Raw genomic sequence first — 18,755 nt, 5'->3', positions numbered from 1 at the left:
CAACTAAGCCATTTCTACTTTTTTCACCAGTTTGAGAAATCTCCCCTAATATATTTATAATTTACCCTCTTTCTCTAAATTACAGTAATGGTGGAAAACCACATATTATGAACCCCGATAATACAAGTAAAATAAGCAGACTACAATAGAATCTCGAGTTTTTCAGGAAAATAGCCATGTAAAGTTTAATTTATGTTAGCGTCACTTCCTAATTAAATTAAGCCAATCAGTTTTTTAATTGTTTTTATTTATTTAAAAAAGTCATCATGTCAAAAGTTTATTATAAGAAAAAAAAACACAAGAGCAAAATATCCTTAAGGCTAGTTTCACACTTGCGGCAGGACGGATCCGACATGGTGAACAGCATGTCGGATCCGTCCTGCCGCAAGTGTGAAAGTACCCTAAGATGAGTTACAAGGGTGGTAGAGACACTGACAAGAGGAGCATGAACGGGAACGTTGTAGCCTTTGATCCAGGAACTTGCCTCATGAGCATTGTCTTAGTGGACATCATTTCTATGATTAGTTCCATTATATGTGCACTCGTAGGACTTTAGTCTGTGTATCTCCATTCTGTCCACCATCACCACAAAGCTGTCAACTCATGTGGATCCCTCATAACAAACGATATATAGCCACATTGGAATTAAAACAAGTACTGATTGAACTTTATATACAATTGCGCCGCATATTTCACATTCATTTGTAATGTGCTTCTCAAAGTAGCGCAACAACTGCGCAACATGGTTGACCTCTTGGATTAAAGCATCAGAAGAAATTAATACAATAACTACACTGTATATTTACAGTTGCACTGAAGTTCATCCATCCATGGACCATGAAACATTGATTAGTTTTTCACTGCTGCCGGTGTCCTTAATTTCAAGCTTTGTTGTATCTTTTCTGGGTAACCCATATGTATATATGGATATGCAAACAAGCAGTGCCCCAAGAGCGAAAGTTAACGCTAGAATAGAAATGAAAAAAAAAACAAAAAAACACTTTTAGTTTCAACACAAACATTTCTACATGGGCTAATCACATTGATTCTATCACAATGGTAAAATGTTTGTTCTATACAAGACTATAACACAAAGTTTACCACATTGGTATATCGGATGTGACAGCAGCAGCCAAAGATGGGCAATTATCCAGGTTTGTGCTGCTGCAGACGTTTTCCCACATATAAAAATGCCAATAATATACACTGCCTGTCCAAAAAAAAAAAAGTTGCCACCTGGATTTAACTAAGCAAATAGTTATGAGCCTCCTATTGGATAATTACTGCATGGGCGATTATTTTTCAGCTGGCAACAAGTTATTTACCCCAACTGGTGCAATGAGTGGTCATGGAAAAGATGTTAGTCTGTTTGAGAAGGGTCAAATCATTGGCATGCATCAAGCAGAGAAAACATCTAAGGAGATTGCAGAAACTACTAAAATTGGGTTAAGAACTGTCCAACGCATTATAAAAAACTGGAAGGATAGTGGAGACCCATCGTATTCGAGGAAAAAATGTGGCGGGAGAAAAATCCTGAATGAGCGTGATCGGCGATCACTTAAACGTTTGGTGAAATCAAATCGAAGAAAAACAGTAGAACTCAGGGCTATGTTTAATAGTGAAAGTAAGAGCATTTCCACACACACAACGCGAAGAGAACTCAAGGGATTGGGACTGAACAGCTGTGTAGCTGTAACAAAACCACTAATCAATGAGGCAAACCAGAAAAAAAGGCTTCAATTTGCTAGGGAGCATAAGGATTGGACTCTGGAGCAATGGAAGAAGGTCATGTGGTCTGATGAGTACAGATTTACCCTGTTCCAGAGTGATGGGCGTATCAGGGTAAGAAGAGAGGCAGATGAAGTGATGCACCCATCATGCCTAGTGCCTTCTGTACAAGCCTGTGGGGGCAGTGCTATGATCTGGGGTTTCTGCAGTTGGTCAGGTCTAGGTTCAGCAACAGTATGTGCTCCAAGAATGAGGGCAGCTGACTACCTGAACATACTGAATGACCAGGTTATTCCATCAATGGATTTTTTCTTCCCTGATGGCACGGGCATATTCCAAGATGACAATGCCAGGATTCATCGGGCTCAAATTGTGAAAGAGTGGTTCAGGGAGCATGAGACATCATTTTCACACATGGATTGGCCACCACAGAGTCCAGACCTTAACCCCATTGAGAATCTTTGGGATGTGCTGGAGAAGGCTTTGCACAGCAGTCAGACTCTATCACCATCATCAATGCAAGATCTTGGTGAAAAATGTATGCAACACTGGATGGAAATAAATCTTGCGACATTGCAGAAGCTTATTGAAACAATGCCACAGCGAATGCGTGCCGTAATCAAAGCTAAAGGCGGTCCAACGAAATACTAGAGTGTGTGACTTTTTTGGTGGCGACTTTTTTTTTGGACAGGCAGTGTATCTATAATAAAAAATAACTGTAAAAAATTGTTTAATTATTGGAATAGAAGTCCTCTTTGAAAGTTGTTTTGTAGTTCAGGAGAACTTGTCGCCTCTCCGGACAGGTTTGTCTTAGGGCATATGTACAGGACCGTGCTCGGCCCCATGTGTCTACTGGATCGCCTAGGATCCACTGACCCGACTGTATCTTACATGTTTTATTATGCAGTCAGTTCATATCTGATCGTGGAATGTGTTCAGTAGAATGAGATCCACAATCTGATATGAACTATCATAAAACATGTATTATACAGTCAGTTCATAGGAGCCGCAGTCGGCCCAGGAGATCCAGCAGACACACAGAGCGTGTTTTCTGAGCTGATCATAGTCGTGTGCATGGACCCTTAGTAAATACTTGTTTCCTTCACAATTATTTGGAGCAACTTTTCTTAGAACTCTGCATTGTCCATTCACACGTCCGCGGTGTGTTGCGGATCCGCAACACACCCGGCTGGCACCCCCTATAGAAATGCCTATTCTTGTCCGCAGCTTCTGACAGGAATAGGACATGTTCTATGTTTTGCGGAGCTGCGGACCGGAAGATCGGGGCCGCACTCCGCAAATGCGGATAGCACACTGTGTGCTGTCCACATCCATTCCGTCCCCATAGAGAATGAATGGGTCCGCACCCGTTCCGCAAAATTACGGAACGGATGCGGACGTGTGAATGGAGCCTTATTCTGCCAAGAAATTAATGAATTGAATAAATTGATATCTGGTAGCTACCAGTGTGAGGGGTATGTACTAATACACTGACACTATCCAACCAGTGGTGAGAGAGCCATGGTGTATAGGGACATATCCTAACCATATATTCTAGAGGTGTAACAGAAGAATGGCAGAATACATAGTTGGAATGATAATTCATCCAGGATTGTAGTTTTTACTGAGGTTGTAGTATTTACTAAAACAGTCATGTCGTGATGTGGGGAGGGATTAGAGGAATAGGGTGGATACAGTAATATAAAAAAAATGTAAATGTTTATAATCCCATGTGAGAGATTAGGAATTGCTAAATTGTACGATTTGTAAATCCCCCAAAAATACATAAAATGGTGGAACAGATTGTAATCATAGCTCAACAAGGAATCCACGACAGCCCTGGAAACGGAACTGTTAACATACTTATCTGCAATCCGAAGAGCAGCACAGACGCGATGGTTGAGATGATAATGGCGGCAGCTGCTGAGAAGCCTTTCATGATATTATCTGTGTATTTCACTACAACTGACGTGTAGAGACCACCAACACTCGCCAGCACTGCAAGAGAACAGTCGGAAGAATCACTCAGCTTTATTTTCAACTATTATACTTTACAATGAAACCTAATGGTACGTAGTGGGTATTCTGCATGATTTGGGGGCTTCCCCATCCCTCTGCACCATTTCTTAAAATGAACATTTTCACTTTATTCTTGTGCTTTGTGGTTGCATTTCCTGTTTTGGAGCGGGATAGCTGTGTGTCTGAGCCAATCACATGACTCCTCCGGTGCTCCCCTCTCATTCACACAGGGCTGAGACCGCAGTTACATCCTCTCTTAACCCCCCTGCACCCCATCTGGCATCACCTGTATTAGGCCTCTTGCACATGACCGTATGTATTTTGCAGCCCTCAAAAAACACATCCGCAAAAAAATACAGATGACATCCGTGTGCATTCTGTATTTTGTGGAATGGAACAGCTGGCCCCTAATAGAACAGTACTATCCTTGTCCGTAATGCGGCCAATAATAGGAATTTTTTTGTGGAACGGAAATATGGAAACGGAATGCACACAGAGTACCTTCCGGGTTTTTTGTGGACCCATTGAAATGACTGGTCCCGTATACGGTCCGAAAAAAAACGGAATGAAAACACGTTTGTGTGCAAGAGGCCTTACTTTCACACTTGCGGCAGAGGAATCCGGCGACGGAACTGCCTGCCGGATTCAGCAAAACGTATGCCAACTGATGGCATATTAAGACTGATCAGGATCCTGATCCGTCTTACAAATGCATTGCAAGAACGGATCCGTCTGTCCGTTTGTCATACGGACAAACGGATCCGTTTCAATATTTTTTTTTTTAAATACACTAATACATTCCTATGTAAAAAAAAAATGCCGGATCCCGCATTCTGGCAAGTGTTGAGTTTTTTGGGCCGGAGATAAAACCGTAGCATGCTGCGGTATTATCTCCATCCTGATCATCCTGAACGGATTACTCTCCATTCAGAATGCATGGGGATAAAACTGATCAGTTCTTTTCCGGTATTGAGCCCCTAGGACGGAACTCAGCGCTGGAAAAGAAAAACGCTAGTGTGAAAGTACCCTTAGAAGAGCTGACAGGTTCTCTATAAGTGACTCAAAGTCTACAATGTTCCCTCTATACCTCACGCACACAGGACAGCGCACCACTCTATCCAGAGTGCACATGATCTGCATAGATCGGACCTATGAGAATTAGAAATCATGTCTGTACTTACATACTACAAGCCAGACAAGAGGATTGTAGCCATAGAAAAATCCTTTTTCTATGACCGCTTGTCCATCGGTAAGAAAGACACCGGCTAATGTCACTATGATGCCAGAGATGTACATCTGGATGTTTCTCACCCATAGGGAAGTGTCAGAACTCTTCAACACCTTCTCGAAATACACTCCTGCAAGGTGAAAGAAAACAGAAAGAAACGTGCTAAGAGAAAGTAACATGGGTCACTCTTAAAGGATATGGACATCTTTGAATGATGCAATGTCGAAAATATTTTTCCAATTGATTTTTATTTTTTATTAAAAAGGTTGCTCCATTAGGCTTCTATAGCAGTCTGCAGAACTTGTCAGACTGTCCAGCATAACGGAAACCAGACGGATCCGTTAGGCTTTCCCATGGGCTTCTATTAGGATGGATCAAAACGGAATGCCTCTTAAAGGCTTCCGTTTTGAATTCCGTCTTATGGATTCCGTTATAACGGTGTTTTGAACAAGCCCTTAATAAATCATTTAGTTAACACTTATTTGCCTTAAGTACCATTACCATTTAGACACCACATTACGCTGACTAGATTAAGAGTACTTCACCACGACAGATACAGCTTTGCTTACAGAAAGTACAGGGTTAATGACAATCTCAATTGCATATACCAGCAAATCCGGAGCACAGCACTGCAACTGCCACAGCACCAAATCCCAGCCAATGATTCTGTTCAATCTGTGAAGTGACAAAATGTAAGATTCACTGTACACATAGTTTCCCTTCAACCATGCAATGAGTTAGTATTATATTAGTCATTTCCGGGAGCACAGCATATACCGTACTTCAGTTTTCCTGCCCTCTATTAACTAACGACCAGAAGTATATGGATTTCACATAAACAGCAAAGGTGACCTTAGACTAAAGCGGATTAAAAACTTTCAACGAATGTTCGTTGGGTGGGATTAAACAATATAGTAACAGTTTATAAGGCAGAAAAAAAGACATCTGTTCAGCTAATTCAGCCTGTTACCCTGCACGTTTAGGGCTTATTCATACGGCCATTGTTCGGCTGTGTCCATATTGCGGACCGACAAACAGCGGGTCTGCAATATGCAATATGACACCCGCCGTGTGTACCCCGCATCACTTAAATGGGTCCGCAATCCGGAAGGTTGCTGCGGAACAGAGGCACGGAAGCACTATGGAGTGCTTCCGGGGGGTGCTATCGTTGCCTCCGCACCGCAAAAAAAAAAAAAAAAAAATAGAACATGTTGAAGTTCAATGGTCTGGATCCGTCACACCAGCCGCACGGATAGTGCCCGTGCATTGGGGACCGCAAATTGTGGCCTCCAACGCATGGAACGGCCAAACAACATCTGTGAGCCCTTATCCAGAGGAAGGGGGGAGGGGGGGAATCATGACGTGGTAGCCAATTTTCCTCATTTTTTGGGGGGGGGGGGGATTCCTTCCCAACTCCAATCAGAATGACTCCCTGGATCAACGACCCCTCTCTAGTAGCTATAGCCTGTAATATTATTACACTCCAGAAATACATCCAGGCCCCTCTTGAATTCCTTTATTGTACTCACCATCACCACCTCCTCAGGCAGAGAGTTCCATAGTCTCACTGCTCTTACCGTAAAGAATCCTTTTCTATGTTTGTGTACAACCCTTCTTTCCTCCAGACACAGAGGATGTCCCCTCGTCACAGTCACAGTCCTGGGGATAAATAAATGATGGGAGAGATCTCTGTACTGACCCCTGATATATTTATACATAGTAATTAGATCTCCCCTCAGTCTTTTTTCTAAAGTGAATAACCCTAATTTTGATAATCTTTCAGGGTACTGTAGTCCCCCCATTCCAGTTATTACTTTAGTTGCCCTCCTCTGAACCCTCTCCAGCTCTGCTATGTCTGCCTTGTTCACAGGAGCCCAGAACTGTACACAGTAAGTACTCCATGAACGATTATTTTAGCAATTGGATTCCATCTCTCCTAACTGCCCCATACACATACATGCTCACCTTAGAACAGCAGTGCTATGAATGGGTGGTGTGGAGAAACTCAATGCTAGACACACAACTCTGGCAGCAGATTATCTTCCCAAGAACAAACTGATTGGGGCAGATCCAAATGTCCGATTCATATAGAGCTGGGGCCCCTCCATATGCACTTAGATGTTAGACCCTCAAAAATAGTGAGTTCAGTCAATAAAACATTTAAGGCTACTTTCACACTTGCGTTCGGAGCGGATGCGTCTGGTGTCTGTACAGACGGATCCGCTCCTATAATGCAAACGCTTGCATCCGTTCAGAATGGATCCGTTTGCATAACTGTTTTTTTCAGATCTGATTTTTCACTTCGTGAAAACTCAGATCCGACAGTATATTCTAATACAGAGGCGTTCCCATGGTGATGGGGACGCTTTAAGTTAGAATATACTAAAAGAACTGTGTACATGACTGCCCCCTGCTGCCTGGCAGGTGCTGCCCCCCCCCCCCCCCTGTTTTTAACTCATTGGTGGCCAGTGCGGCCACCCCCCCCCCCCCCCCCCCGTTTTTAAACTCATTGGTGGCAGCGGAGAGTTCCGATCGGAGTCCCAGTTTAATCGCTGGGACTCCGATCGGTAACCATGGCAACCAGGACGCTACTGCAGTCCTGGTTGCCATGGTTACTTAGCACTTCGCAATTTTAGAAGCATTATACTTACCTGCGATGTCTGTGACCGGCCGGGTGCTCCTCCTACTGGTAAGTGAAAGGTCTGTGCTATAAGCAATGCGCCACACAGACCTTTCACTTACCAGTAGGAGGAGCGCCGGGCCGGTCACAGACATCACAGGTAAGTATCATGCTTCTAAAATTGCTACGTAACCATGGCAGCCAGGAATGCAGTAGCGTCCTGGTTGCCATGGTTACCGATCGGAGTCCCAGCAATTAAACTGGGACTCCGATCGGAACTCTCCGCTGCTACCAATGATGGGGGGGGTCGGTCATTTTAATTAGGGGGGGGAGGGGGGGGCCGCACTGGCCACAAATGAGTTAAAAACAGGGGGGGGGGGGGGGGGGCAGCCGCACTGGCCACCAATGAGTTGAAAACAGGGGGAGGGGGGGCCGGCCGCACTGGCCACCAATGAGTTAAAAACGGGGGGGAGGGGGGGGCCGGCCGCACTGGCCACCAATGAGTTAAAAACAGGAAAACAGGGGGGGGGGGGGGGGGGGGTTGGTCTGCCCCCTGCTGCCTGGCAGCACCTGCCAGGCAGCAGGGGGCAGTCATGTACACAGTTATTTTAGTATATTCTAACTTGAAGCGTCCCCATCACCATGGGAACGCCTCTGTGTTAGAATATACTGTCGGATCCGAGTTTCACGATCTAACTCAAATCCGATGGTATATTCTAACATAAAGGCGTTCCCATGGTGATGGGGACGCTTCAAGTTAAAATATACCATCGGATTGGAGAAAACTCCGATCCGATGGTATAATAGGGACTCCTGACTTTACATTGAAAGTCAATGGGGGACGGATCCGTTTGCAATGGCACCATATTGTGTCAACGTCAAACGGATCCATCCCCATTGACTTGCATTGTAAGTCTGGACGGATCCGTTTGGCTCCGCACGGCCAGGCGGACACGAAAACGCTGCAAGCTGCGTTCAGGTGTCCGCCTGCTGAGTGGAACGGAGGCCAAACGGTGCCAAACTGATGCTTTCTGAGCGGATCCGCATCCACTCAGAATGCATTGAGGCTGTACAGATCCGTTCGGGGCCGCTTGTGAGAGCCTTCAAACGGAACTCACAAGCGGAACCCCGAACGCAAGTGTGAAAGTAGCCTAACATGTATAAACATCTTTGGCTTAAGGAAGACCTTTCCCAGAAAGATCTTTAGTCCCTCACCCGGTTTAACTAAACATGTGATTGACTAATGCGGACCAAAATGTGAATGGCTACATTACCAAAACAATCACTTAGTAGACTATCTTTCCTTCAACAGTTGTTCCACCATCAGCCCTTTTCTATCTAGTATGTACTATGTATGACCATCTAATATTTGGCTTAGTGTTTACTTATGAATGGTTTGGCAGTGCCTCCTATGTAAGAGGATATTGCTATAATTCGCTTACATAACAAACGGCTGTCCATACAATCAGACTATGACAACATGTGTTCATTGCAGAGATGCAGGACTAGATTCTGTAACCACTCTCCTACCATCACACAGCAGGAACTGAACCTTATATTTTCCCAAAGAAACCAGCCTTTTATCAACAGGACAATTCAACCCTTAGGATTCCTGCACTTGAAATGGCACAGAAAGCCACTGTCCTAACCAGCTCAGCTTTACCCAGAAGTCAAACCTAGCCTTGGATTACTAAACAAGCTTTTCTGGTCTGTTGGACTGTCTGATAATGTTCACACAAGAGGCAGACAGTGAAGTGACTTTGCACAAAGCCACTTTTAATTGAAATTACAGCCTACAATAATTTTATATACTTTCCCAATGTATCACTGAGTGAAATGCTGGCACTCTTACAGGTGACCTGGTTAGTGCTGCTATTATCACTAGTCAGACCACACATGGAGTACTGTGTACAGTTCTGGGCTCCTGTGAACAAGGCAGACATAGCAGAGCTGGAGAGGGTTCAGAGGAGGGCAACTAAAGTAATAACTGGAATAGGGGGACTACAGTACCCTGAAAGATTATCAAAATTAGGGTTATTCACTTTAGAAAAAAGACGACTGAGGGGAGATCTAATTACTATGTATAAATATATCAGGGGTCAGTACAGAGATCTCTCCCATCATCTATTTATCCCCAGGACTGTGACTGTGACGAGGGGACATCCTCTGTGTCTGGAGGAAAGAAGGTTTGTACACAAACATAGAAGAGGATTCTTTATGGTAAGAGCAGTGAGACTATGGAACTCTCTGCCTGAGGAGGTGGTGATGGTGAGTACATTAAAAGAGTTCAAGAGGGGCCTGGATGTATTTCTGGAATGTAATAATATTACAGGTTATAGTTATTAGATTTCTGGAGAAGGGTCCGATTAAAGATTTAGGCTACTTTCACATATGTGTTTTCCTTTCCGGTTTTGATATCTGGCAGAGGATTTCAAAATCGGAGGAAAAAGCTTCAGTTCGATTTAATACATCCAGCTGCATCCATTCCGGAATGGATGCGGTTTTATTACGGTAAATTGAAAATGAACAGAATGCATTCTGTTTAGTTTTGTCCCCATTGACAATATGCCGGATCTCAAAACCGGAAAGGAAAACGCATATGTGAAAGTAGCCTTATTCTGATTGCCTGATTGGAGTCGCAAGGTAATTTTTCCCCTAAAATGAGGAAAATTTGCTTCTACCTCATGTTTTTTTTTTTTCCACTGGATGAACTTGCAGGATAACAGGCTGAACAGATGTCTTTTTTCAGCCTTACAAACTATGTTACTATGTATTTTACTATGTTACTACAGGGAGTGCAGAATTATTAGGCAAGTTGTATTTTTGAGGATTAATTTTATTATTGAACAACAACCATGTTCTCAATGAACCCAAAAAACTCATTAATATCAAAGCTGAATATTTTTGGAAGTAGTTTTTAGTTTGTTTTTAGTTCTAGCTATTTTAGGGGGATATCTGTGTGTGCAGGTGACTATTACTGTGCATAATTATTAGGCAACTTAACAAAAAACAAATATACAGTGGCGGAAATAATTATTTGACCCCTCACTGATTTTGTAAGTTTGTCCAATGACAAAGAAATGAAAAGTCTCAGAACAGTATCATTTCAATGGTAGGTTTATTGTAACAGTGGCAGATAGCACATCAAAAGGAAAATCGAAAAAATAACTTTAAATAAAAGATAGCAACTGATTTGCATTTCATTGAGTGAAATAAGTATTTGAACCCTCTAACAAAAAAAGACTTAATACTTGGTGGAAAAACCCTTGTTTGCAAGCACAGAGGTCAAACGTTTCTTGTAATTGATGACCAAGTTTGCGCACATTTTAGGAGGAATGTTGGTCCACTCCTCTTTGCAGATCATCTCTAAATCCCTAAGGTTTCGAGGCTGTCTCTGTGCAACTCTGAGCTTGAGCTCCCTCCATAGGTTTTCGATTGGATTAAGGTCCGGAGACTGACTAGGCCACTCCATGACCTTAATGTGCTTCTTCTTGAGCCACTCCTTTGTTGCCTTTGCTGTATGTTTTGGGTCATTGTCGTGCTGGAACACCCATCCACGACCCATTTTCAGTTTCCTGGCAGAGGGAAGGAGGTTGTCGCTCAGGATTTCACGATACATGGCTCCGTCCATTTTCCCGTTTATGCGAATAAGTTGTCCTGTGCCCTTAGCAGAAAAACACCCCCAAAGCAAAATGTTTCCACCCCCATGCTTGACGGTGGGGACGGTGTTTTGGGGGTCATAGGCAGCATTTTTCTTCCTCCAAACACAGCGAGTTGAGTTAATGCCAAAGAGCTCTATTTTGGTCTCATCAGACCACAGCACCTTCTCCCAGTCACTCTCTGAATCATTCAGGGGTTCATTGGCAAACTTCAGACGGGCCTGCACATGTGCCTTCCTGAGCAGGGGGACCTTGCGAGCCCTGCAGGATTTTAATCCATTGCGGTGTAATGTGTTTCCAATGGTTTTCTTGGTGACTGTGGTCCCTGCTAATTTGAGGTCATTAACTAACTCCTCCTGTGTAGTTCTAGGATGCTTTTTCACCTTTCTCAGAACCATTGACACCCCACGAGGTGAGATCTTGCGTGGAGCCCCAGAGCGAGGTCGATTGATGGTCATTTTGTGCTCCTTCCATTTTCGAACAATCGCACCAACAGTTGTCACCTTCTCTCCCAGCTTCTTGCTAATGGTTTTGTAGCCCATTCCAGCCTTGTGCAGGTCTACAATTTTGTCTCTGACATCCTTGGACAGCTCTTTGGTCTTTCCCATGTTGGAGAGTTTGGAGTCTGCTTGATTGATTGATTCTGTGGACAGGTGTCTTTTATACAGGTGACTAGTTAAGACAGGTGTCCTTAATGAGGGTGACTAATTGAGTAGAAGTGTCTAACCACTCTGTGGGAGCCAGAACTCTTAATGGTTGGTAGGGGTTCAAATACTTATTTCACTCAATGAAATGCAAATCAGTTGCTATCTTTTATTTAAAGTTATTTTTTCGATTTTCCTTTTGATGTGCTATCTGCAACTGTTACAATAAACCTACCATTGAAATGATACTGTTCTGAGACTTTTCATTTCTTTGTCATTGGACAAACTTACAAAATCAGAGAGGGGTCAAATAATTATTTCCGGCACTGTATACCCATTTCAATTATTTATTTTTACCAGTGAAACCAATATAACATCTCAACATTCACAAATATACATTTCTGACATTCGAAAACAAAACAAATCAGTGACCAATATAGCCACCTTTCTTTGCAAGGACACTCAAAAGCCTGCCATCCATGGATTCTGTCAGTGTTTTGATCTGTTCACCATCAACATTGCGTGCAGCAGCAACCACAGCCTCCCAGACACTGTTCAGAGAGGTGTACTGTTTTCCCTCCTTGTAAATCTTACATTTGATGATGGACCACAGGTTCTCAATGGGGTTCAGATCAGGTGAACAAGGAGGCCATGTCATTAGATTTTCTTCTTTTATACCCTTTCTTGCCAGCCACGCTGTGGAGTACTTGGACGCGTGTGATGGAGCATTGTCCTGCATGAAAATAATGTTTTTCTTGAAGGATGCAGACTTCTTCCTGTACCACTGCTTGAAGAAGGTGTCTTCCAGAAACTGGCAGTAGGACTGGGAGTTGAGCTTGACTCCATCCTCAACCCGAAAAGGCCCCACAAGCTCATCTTTGATGATACCAGCCCAAACCAGTACTCCACCTCCACCTTGCTGGCGTCTGAGTCGGACTGGAGCTCTCTGCCCTTTACCAATCCAGCCACGGGCCCATCCATCTGGCCCATCAAGACTCACTCTCATTTCATCAGTCCATAAAACCTTCGAAAAATCAGTCTTGAGATATTTCTTGGCCCAGTCTTGACGTTTCAGCTTGTGTGTCTTGTTCAGTGGTGGTCGTCTTTCAGCCTTTCTTACCTTGGCCATGTCTCTGAGTATTGCACACCTTGTGCTTTTGGGCACTTCAGTGATGTTGCAGCTCTGAAATATGGCCAAACTGGTGGCAAGTGGCATCTTGGCAGCTGCACGCTTGACTTTTCTCAGTTCATGGGCAGTTATTTTGCGCCTTGGTTTTTCCACACACTTCTTGCGACCCTGTTGACTATTTTGAATGAAACGCTTGATTGTTCGATGATCACGCTTCAGAAGCTTTGCAATTTTAAGAGTGCAGCATCCCTCTGCAAGATATCTCACTATTTTTGACTTTTCTGAGCCTGTCAAGTCCTTCTTTTGACCCATTTTGCCAAAGGAAAGGAAGTTGCCTAATAATTATGCACACCTAATATAGGGTGTTGATGTCATTAGACCACACCCCTTCTCATTACAGAGATGCATATCACCTAATATGCTTAATTGGTAGTAGGCTTTCGAGCCTATACAGCTTGGAGTAAGACAACATGCATAAAGAGGATGATGTGGTCAAAATACTCATTTGCCTAATAATTCTGCACGCAGTGTATTGTGAAGTGGTAGGTGGGTAAGGGCCCTTTCACACTTGCGTTCTTTTCTTCCGGCATAGAGTTTCGTCGTCGGGGCTCTATGCCGGAAGAATCCTGATCAGGATTATCCTAATGCATTCTGAATGGAGAGAAATCCGTTCAGGATGCATCAGGATGTCTTCAGTTCCGGAACGGAACGTTTTTTGGCCGGAGAAAATACCGCAGCATGCTGCGCTTTTTGCTCCGGTCAAAAATCCTGAACACTTGCCGCAAGGCCGGATCCGGAATTAATGCCCATTGAAAGGCATTGATCCAGATCCGGCCTTAAGCTAAACGTCGTTTCGGCGCATTGCCGGATCCGACGTTTAGCTTTTTCAGAGTGGTTACCATGGCTGCCGGGACGCTAAAGTCCTGGCAGCCATGGTAAAGTGTAGTGGGGAGCGGGGGAGCAGTGTACTTACCGTCCGTGCGGCTCCCCGGGCGCTCCAGAGTGACGTCAGAGCGCCCCATGCGCATGGATCACGTGATCACATGGATCACGTCATTCATGCGCATGGGGCGCTCTGACGTCACTCTGGAGCGCCCGGGGAGCCGCACGGACTGTAAGTACACTGCTCCCCCGCTCCCCACTACTACTATGGCAGCCAGGACTTTAATAGCGTCCTGGGTGCCATAGTAACACTGAACGCATTTTGAAGACGTATCCGTCTTCAAATGCTTTCAGTTCACTTGCGTTTTTCCGGATCCGGCGGGCACCTCCGGCAAATGGAGTACACGCCGGATCCGGACAACGCAAGTGTGAAAGAGCCCTAAAACAGCTCAGCCTGCAAGAATTAACCATAGTCGTACTATGAAGTACTCAATCACAGAAGCTATATATCGTGGAAAAGCACATATCCTCATATCTAGCACAAACATTTGATTTTCAAAAACATCAGCTCAAAAAAAATTATAATAATAATTATAATAAAATAACAGACCAGCAGTTATGTCTCGGGCAGATCTGTAAGTGATTACAAGTGTGGTCTGATTAGACATTGGGTTTTGCCACAAAAGGGAGTAAAAATGCTACCCTATAGAAAGGATCTCAGAGGCTACTTTTGGATAGTGTACGTCTTCCTGGGTGATCATTGACTGCTAGACATATCTCTACAACAGACTAAGACATTTTGACTAGTTGAAGACTTAGAGAGGGGGAACATCACTGAACTGAGAGAAGCAGGATGCTCGTTTCGACGGATTTCCCGATCTCCAGGCCAATTTTGACCTAGCTGTTAGAAGCAGCGGTTACGTGAAAGCAAGCACACACGGCGAACAGGCTCTGGACAGCCCACCAGTAGAGTGATTTGTTTGATCCGCCGACATGCATAAGCAGCTACCACACTTTCGTTGTCCACCATCTAGACACAGGTGGCACCTTCATTACACACCCCAGACTCTAGCTGGGCCATTTCCAGGCACTTAGCAGAAGAAAATTTGGTGTCAAGGTGCCCATTATGTGTCCTGCCATTGACAGCCAGCTGCCAGCCAAGGTCTGGTTTGAGTATAGAGGACTCGTGTTGAGCGCTTTAATCCTGCCTTTGCTGTGGAGCAACACACTACCCCAACTGCTGGTGTGATAATCTGGGAAGCCATCACATACAACAGTCGTAACCCCTAGTAGTAACCCCCTCTCATGGCCAGGCTTCCAACTAGCATTTTTCAGCAGGATAATGCTCGCCCAGAAACACCAAGGAATGTCTAGGCTACATTGCAGCACTTCCTTGGCCTGCCCAGTTGCCAGATTTATTACCAATCAAGCATTTATAGGACCATCTGGGATGCCAGCTTCAGCACCCAAGTGTGCAGGATCTACAGACCAAGCTGCAACATATGTGGGCAAATGTGTTGCAGGATACCATACAGAACCTATATGTCTCGATACCCAACCATATCTTATATCCAAGCTAGAGGCGGCTCAACCGGGCACTTGAGCCTCCTTTCAATCATCCAGTTGTACCCGATAAACTTATCCTTTCAATCTAATATTGTAATCACATATATCGTTACATTCACACATATAGGGGGACATTTATAAAGAATGGGGTTCCCATACACCAGTTTTGATTTTCTTGCGATGGAGTAAGATTCGCCTATTTTTTTAAGAGGCAAAGGCATTTTAATAAATTTGTTGCATCTCAGGCACGTGTGCCATAATTAGCAACCTTTTAACGCCACAATTGTAAAAGCTTTCATAAATGCCACCCATTAAAGTTTCATTCAATTCCAACTAGGGTTGTCACGATACCAAAATTTTGATATGGTTTTGATACCATAAAGTATTGCGATACTCGATACCACGCAAAAAATAAATAAAAAAAAAACACCAAAAACGCCACATGCATTCAGCATTTTATGAAACGTCCAGCCCATAATAGAACAGTCCGATCCTATTTTGGGGGACAACGACAAGGTGACAAAAAAATGGCAAATCGCGCTGTTTTTATTTATTTATTTATTTTTTTCCGTTAGGGCGTTCACCGCATAGGATATATTTTTTAATATTTTAATTTTTTGGACGTGGCGATACCTAATATGTTTATTTATTTATTGTTTATATATTTTATATGTAAAATTGGGAAAGGGGGGATTTAAACTTAATATTTTGGTGTTTGTTTGTTTTTTGTAAACTTTTTATTTACTTACTATTAGCCCCCTTAGGGGGATCTTTTAATCCCTTGTCCTATTTACCCTAATAGAGATCTATTAGGGTGAATAGGACTTCACACTGTTCCTGCTGCCCTGGGCTCTGTGCACACAGCAGCAGGGGTCTCACCATGGCAGCCAAGGCTTCAGTAGGGTCCTGGCTGCCATAGTAGCATCCTGGCTGCCATGGTAACCGATCGGAGCCCCACCATTTCACTGATGGGGCTCCGATCGGAAGCTGCCACTGCCACCAATGAGGGGAGGGGCTATTTTTCGCCAGGCCCATAGAAAATTAATGGAGGGCAGCTGCGCATGCGCAGTGCGCCCTCCTTCACTTGCGGGGCTCCGTTCTCGATATAGGTGCAGGTCCCAGCGGTACGAACAGCACCTATAAGACAATGGGGGCAATATCCTAGCGATATGCCCCCATTGTCCATGATGAGACCTTTAATTCTTATTAACAGAAGAAAAAAGTACATAGACTCGTACATTCCGATATACATTGCAATACAATAAGGTTTAACAAATCGTACATTTGTCAAAGAACTTCAATTATTCACTAAACTCAATATACTCAACCACCCATTGCACCGTTGCCGTCACCTTACTCCGTTAAGTATTCTTACATCATATAGGTCTTTCAGGTATTCCCATTAAACCGATTGAACCATGGATCCTCGAGCTGTTGATATAGCTTGTCGCAGTCTCGAGGACGAGTACTGTGTATGTGGGGATTCACTAGGGATCGACCGCTGCTGCCAATGAGAGGAGAGAAGACAAGAGGAGGGGAGGGGCTGTGGCCACTGTGCCACCAATGATGTTAACTCACTCATTTATTCAAATTGAACAGGAGGCGGGGGCTGGCTGCAGAATCACATAGCCGGCTCCCGACCTCTATGAGCAGTAGCTGCGATCCGCGGTAGTTAACCCCTCAGGTGCCACGGATCGCAGCTACCGCTCATAGAGGTCGGGAGCCGGCTATGTGATTCTGCAGCCAGCTCCCGCCTCCTGTATATGAATAACTGAGAGATTTATGTTCATTGGTGGCGCAGTGCGCCCCGCCCACCCAAGCCGCCCAGTTTTAATCATTGGTGGCAGTGGCCACAGGGTCCGCTCTCCCCTCCTCCTCCGATCGGAGCCCCAGCAGTGTAAGCCTGGGGCTCCAATCGGTTACCATGGCAGCCAGGACGCTACTGAAGCCCTGGCTGCCATGGTAAGCTCCATGCTGCTGTGAGCACAAAGCACAGAGCAGCAGGGACAGTGTGAGATCCTATTCACCCTGATAGAACTCTATCAGGGTGAATAGGACAAGGGTTCTAGTCCCTAAGGGGGCTAAAATTTAGTAAAAAAACCACACCAAAATATTAAGTATAAATGAAAAAGAAAGATTTACAAAAAAAAACAACTACACATTAACAATAAAAATATTCATTTTCAGCAGATCTGTGTAGGATTTTTTTTTTTTTTTCAAAAATGAAATTTCACAGAATATCTGTATAAATTATCGGCTATCGGCCTGAAAGTTCCCAAATTATCGGTATCGGCCCTAAAAAATCTATATCGGTCGATCCCTAGGATTCACACCACCGACCCCATATCTTATCAAATTTTAGTGGTTTATTGCGGTGTTTAATAGTATATATATATATATATATATATATATATACACACACATATTTTTTTTTTTTTTTTGAGCAGATACCGATAATCTGTGAACTTTACCGATATTTTATATCTCATATTATATATATTAGTTGGTAGTCACTGAGGTGGTGGAAATTGGCATTTGGCACTAGTATATTATAAATGTAAATTATAAATTAATAAAGCCCTTAGTTGGTAGTCAATTTATAATTTACATTTATAATATACTAGTGCCAAATGCCAATTTCCACACCATCCCCCCTCCTCACTGACTTTATTAACCCCTATCAGACCTCAGATCATCCCTTTATTAACCCCTATCAGACCTCAGATCAGACCTTTATTAACCCCTATCAGACCTCAGATCGGACCATTATTAACCCCTATTAGACCTCAGATCAGACCTTTATTAACCCCTATCAGACCTCAGATAAATAAAATAAAAAACTCTTCACCTCTCCTGCGCCACGGCTCCTCTGCATCTCCGGGTCCAGTGTCTCGCTCCCCTGTGTTCTCCGGCCCGAGCTACACTGTCACCTGACGGCATGTAGCGTCAGGTCATAGTGCGCGCACAACGTCCTGCTGCTGTACGGGGACAGGCCAATGTAGTGCGGGCCCCATCAAAGAAGACCAGGGAGGGCGAGTATCGGAAGCGTTTGCTGCGCTTCTTCCCCGCTCCCGGCACCCGATGCATACAAGTGCGCGCTTCCATAATGGAAGCGCTCACTAGTATTCGCTTTATACACATTATCGGTATATCGGTAAGGTTAGATGCCGATAATGTACAAAATCCTGAATATCAGCCGATAATATCTGTACTTTCGATAATCGGTTGATCCCTACTATATACGGTAGAATCTGATTTATTTGTTGTTTCCATATGGATA

General features: G+C 43.9%; 1 protein-coding gene across 1 annotated transcript in view; it reads right to left on the bottom strand.

Moving 5' to 3' along the window:
- Positions 1-294: 294 nt before the first annotated feature.
- The window catches only part of SLC35A1 (solute carrier family 35 member A1), a 32,067-nt gene continuing 13,606 nt past the window's right edge, over positions 295-18,755 (bottom strand). The window contains exons 5-9 of the mRNA XM_040428745.1: positions 5,584-5,650; positions 4,929-5,105; positions 3,592-3,726; positions 401-966; positions 295-313 (exon numbers count right to left, since the gene is read on the bottom strand). Coding sequence (XP_040284679.1) covers positions 821-966; positions 3,592-3,726; positions 4,929-5,105; positions 5,584-5,650 — 525 coding nt within the window. The 3' untranslated portion in view covers positions 295-313; positions 401-820. The remainder of the gene's footprint in view (positions 314-400; positions 967-3,591; positions 3,727-4,928; positions 5,106-5,583; positions 5,651-18,755) is intronic.

The sequence above is a fragment of the Bufo bufo genome, chromosome 4 (assembly GCF_905171765.1).
Source record: "Bufo bufo chromosome 4, aBufBuf1.1, whole genome shotgun sequence".
NCBI lineage: Eukaryota > Metazoa > Chordata > Amphibia > Anura > Bufonidae > Bufo > Bufo bufo.
Note: the sequence above shows the minus strand (reverse complement) of the source record. Positions and strands in the feature narration are given on the sequence as shown.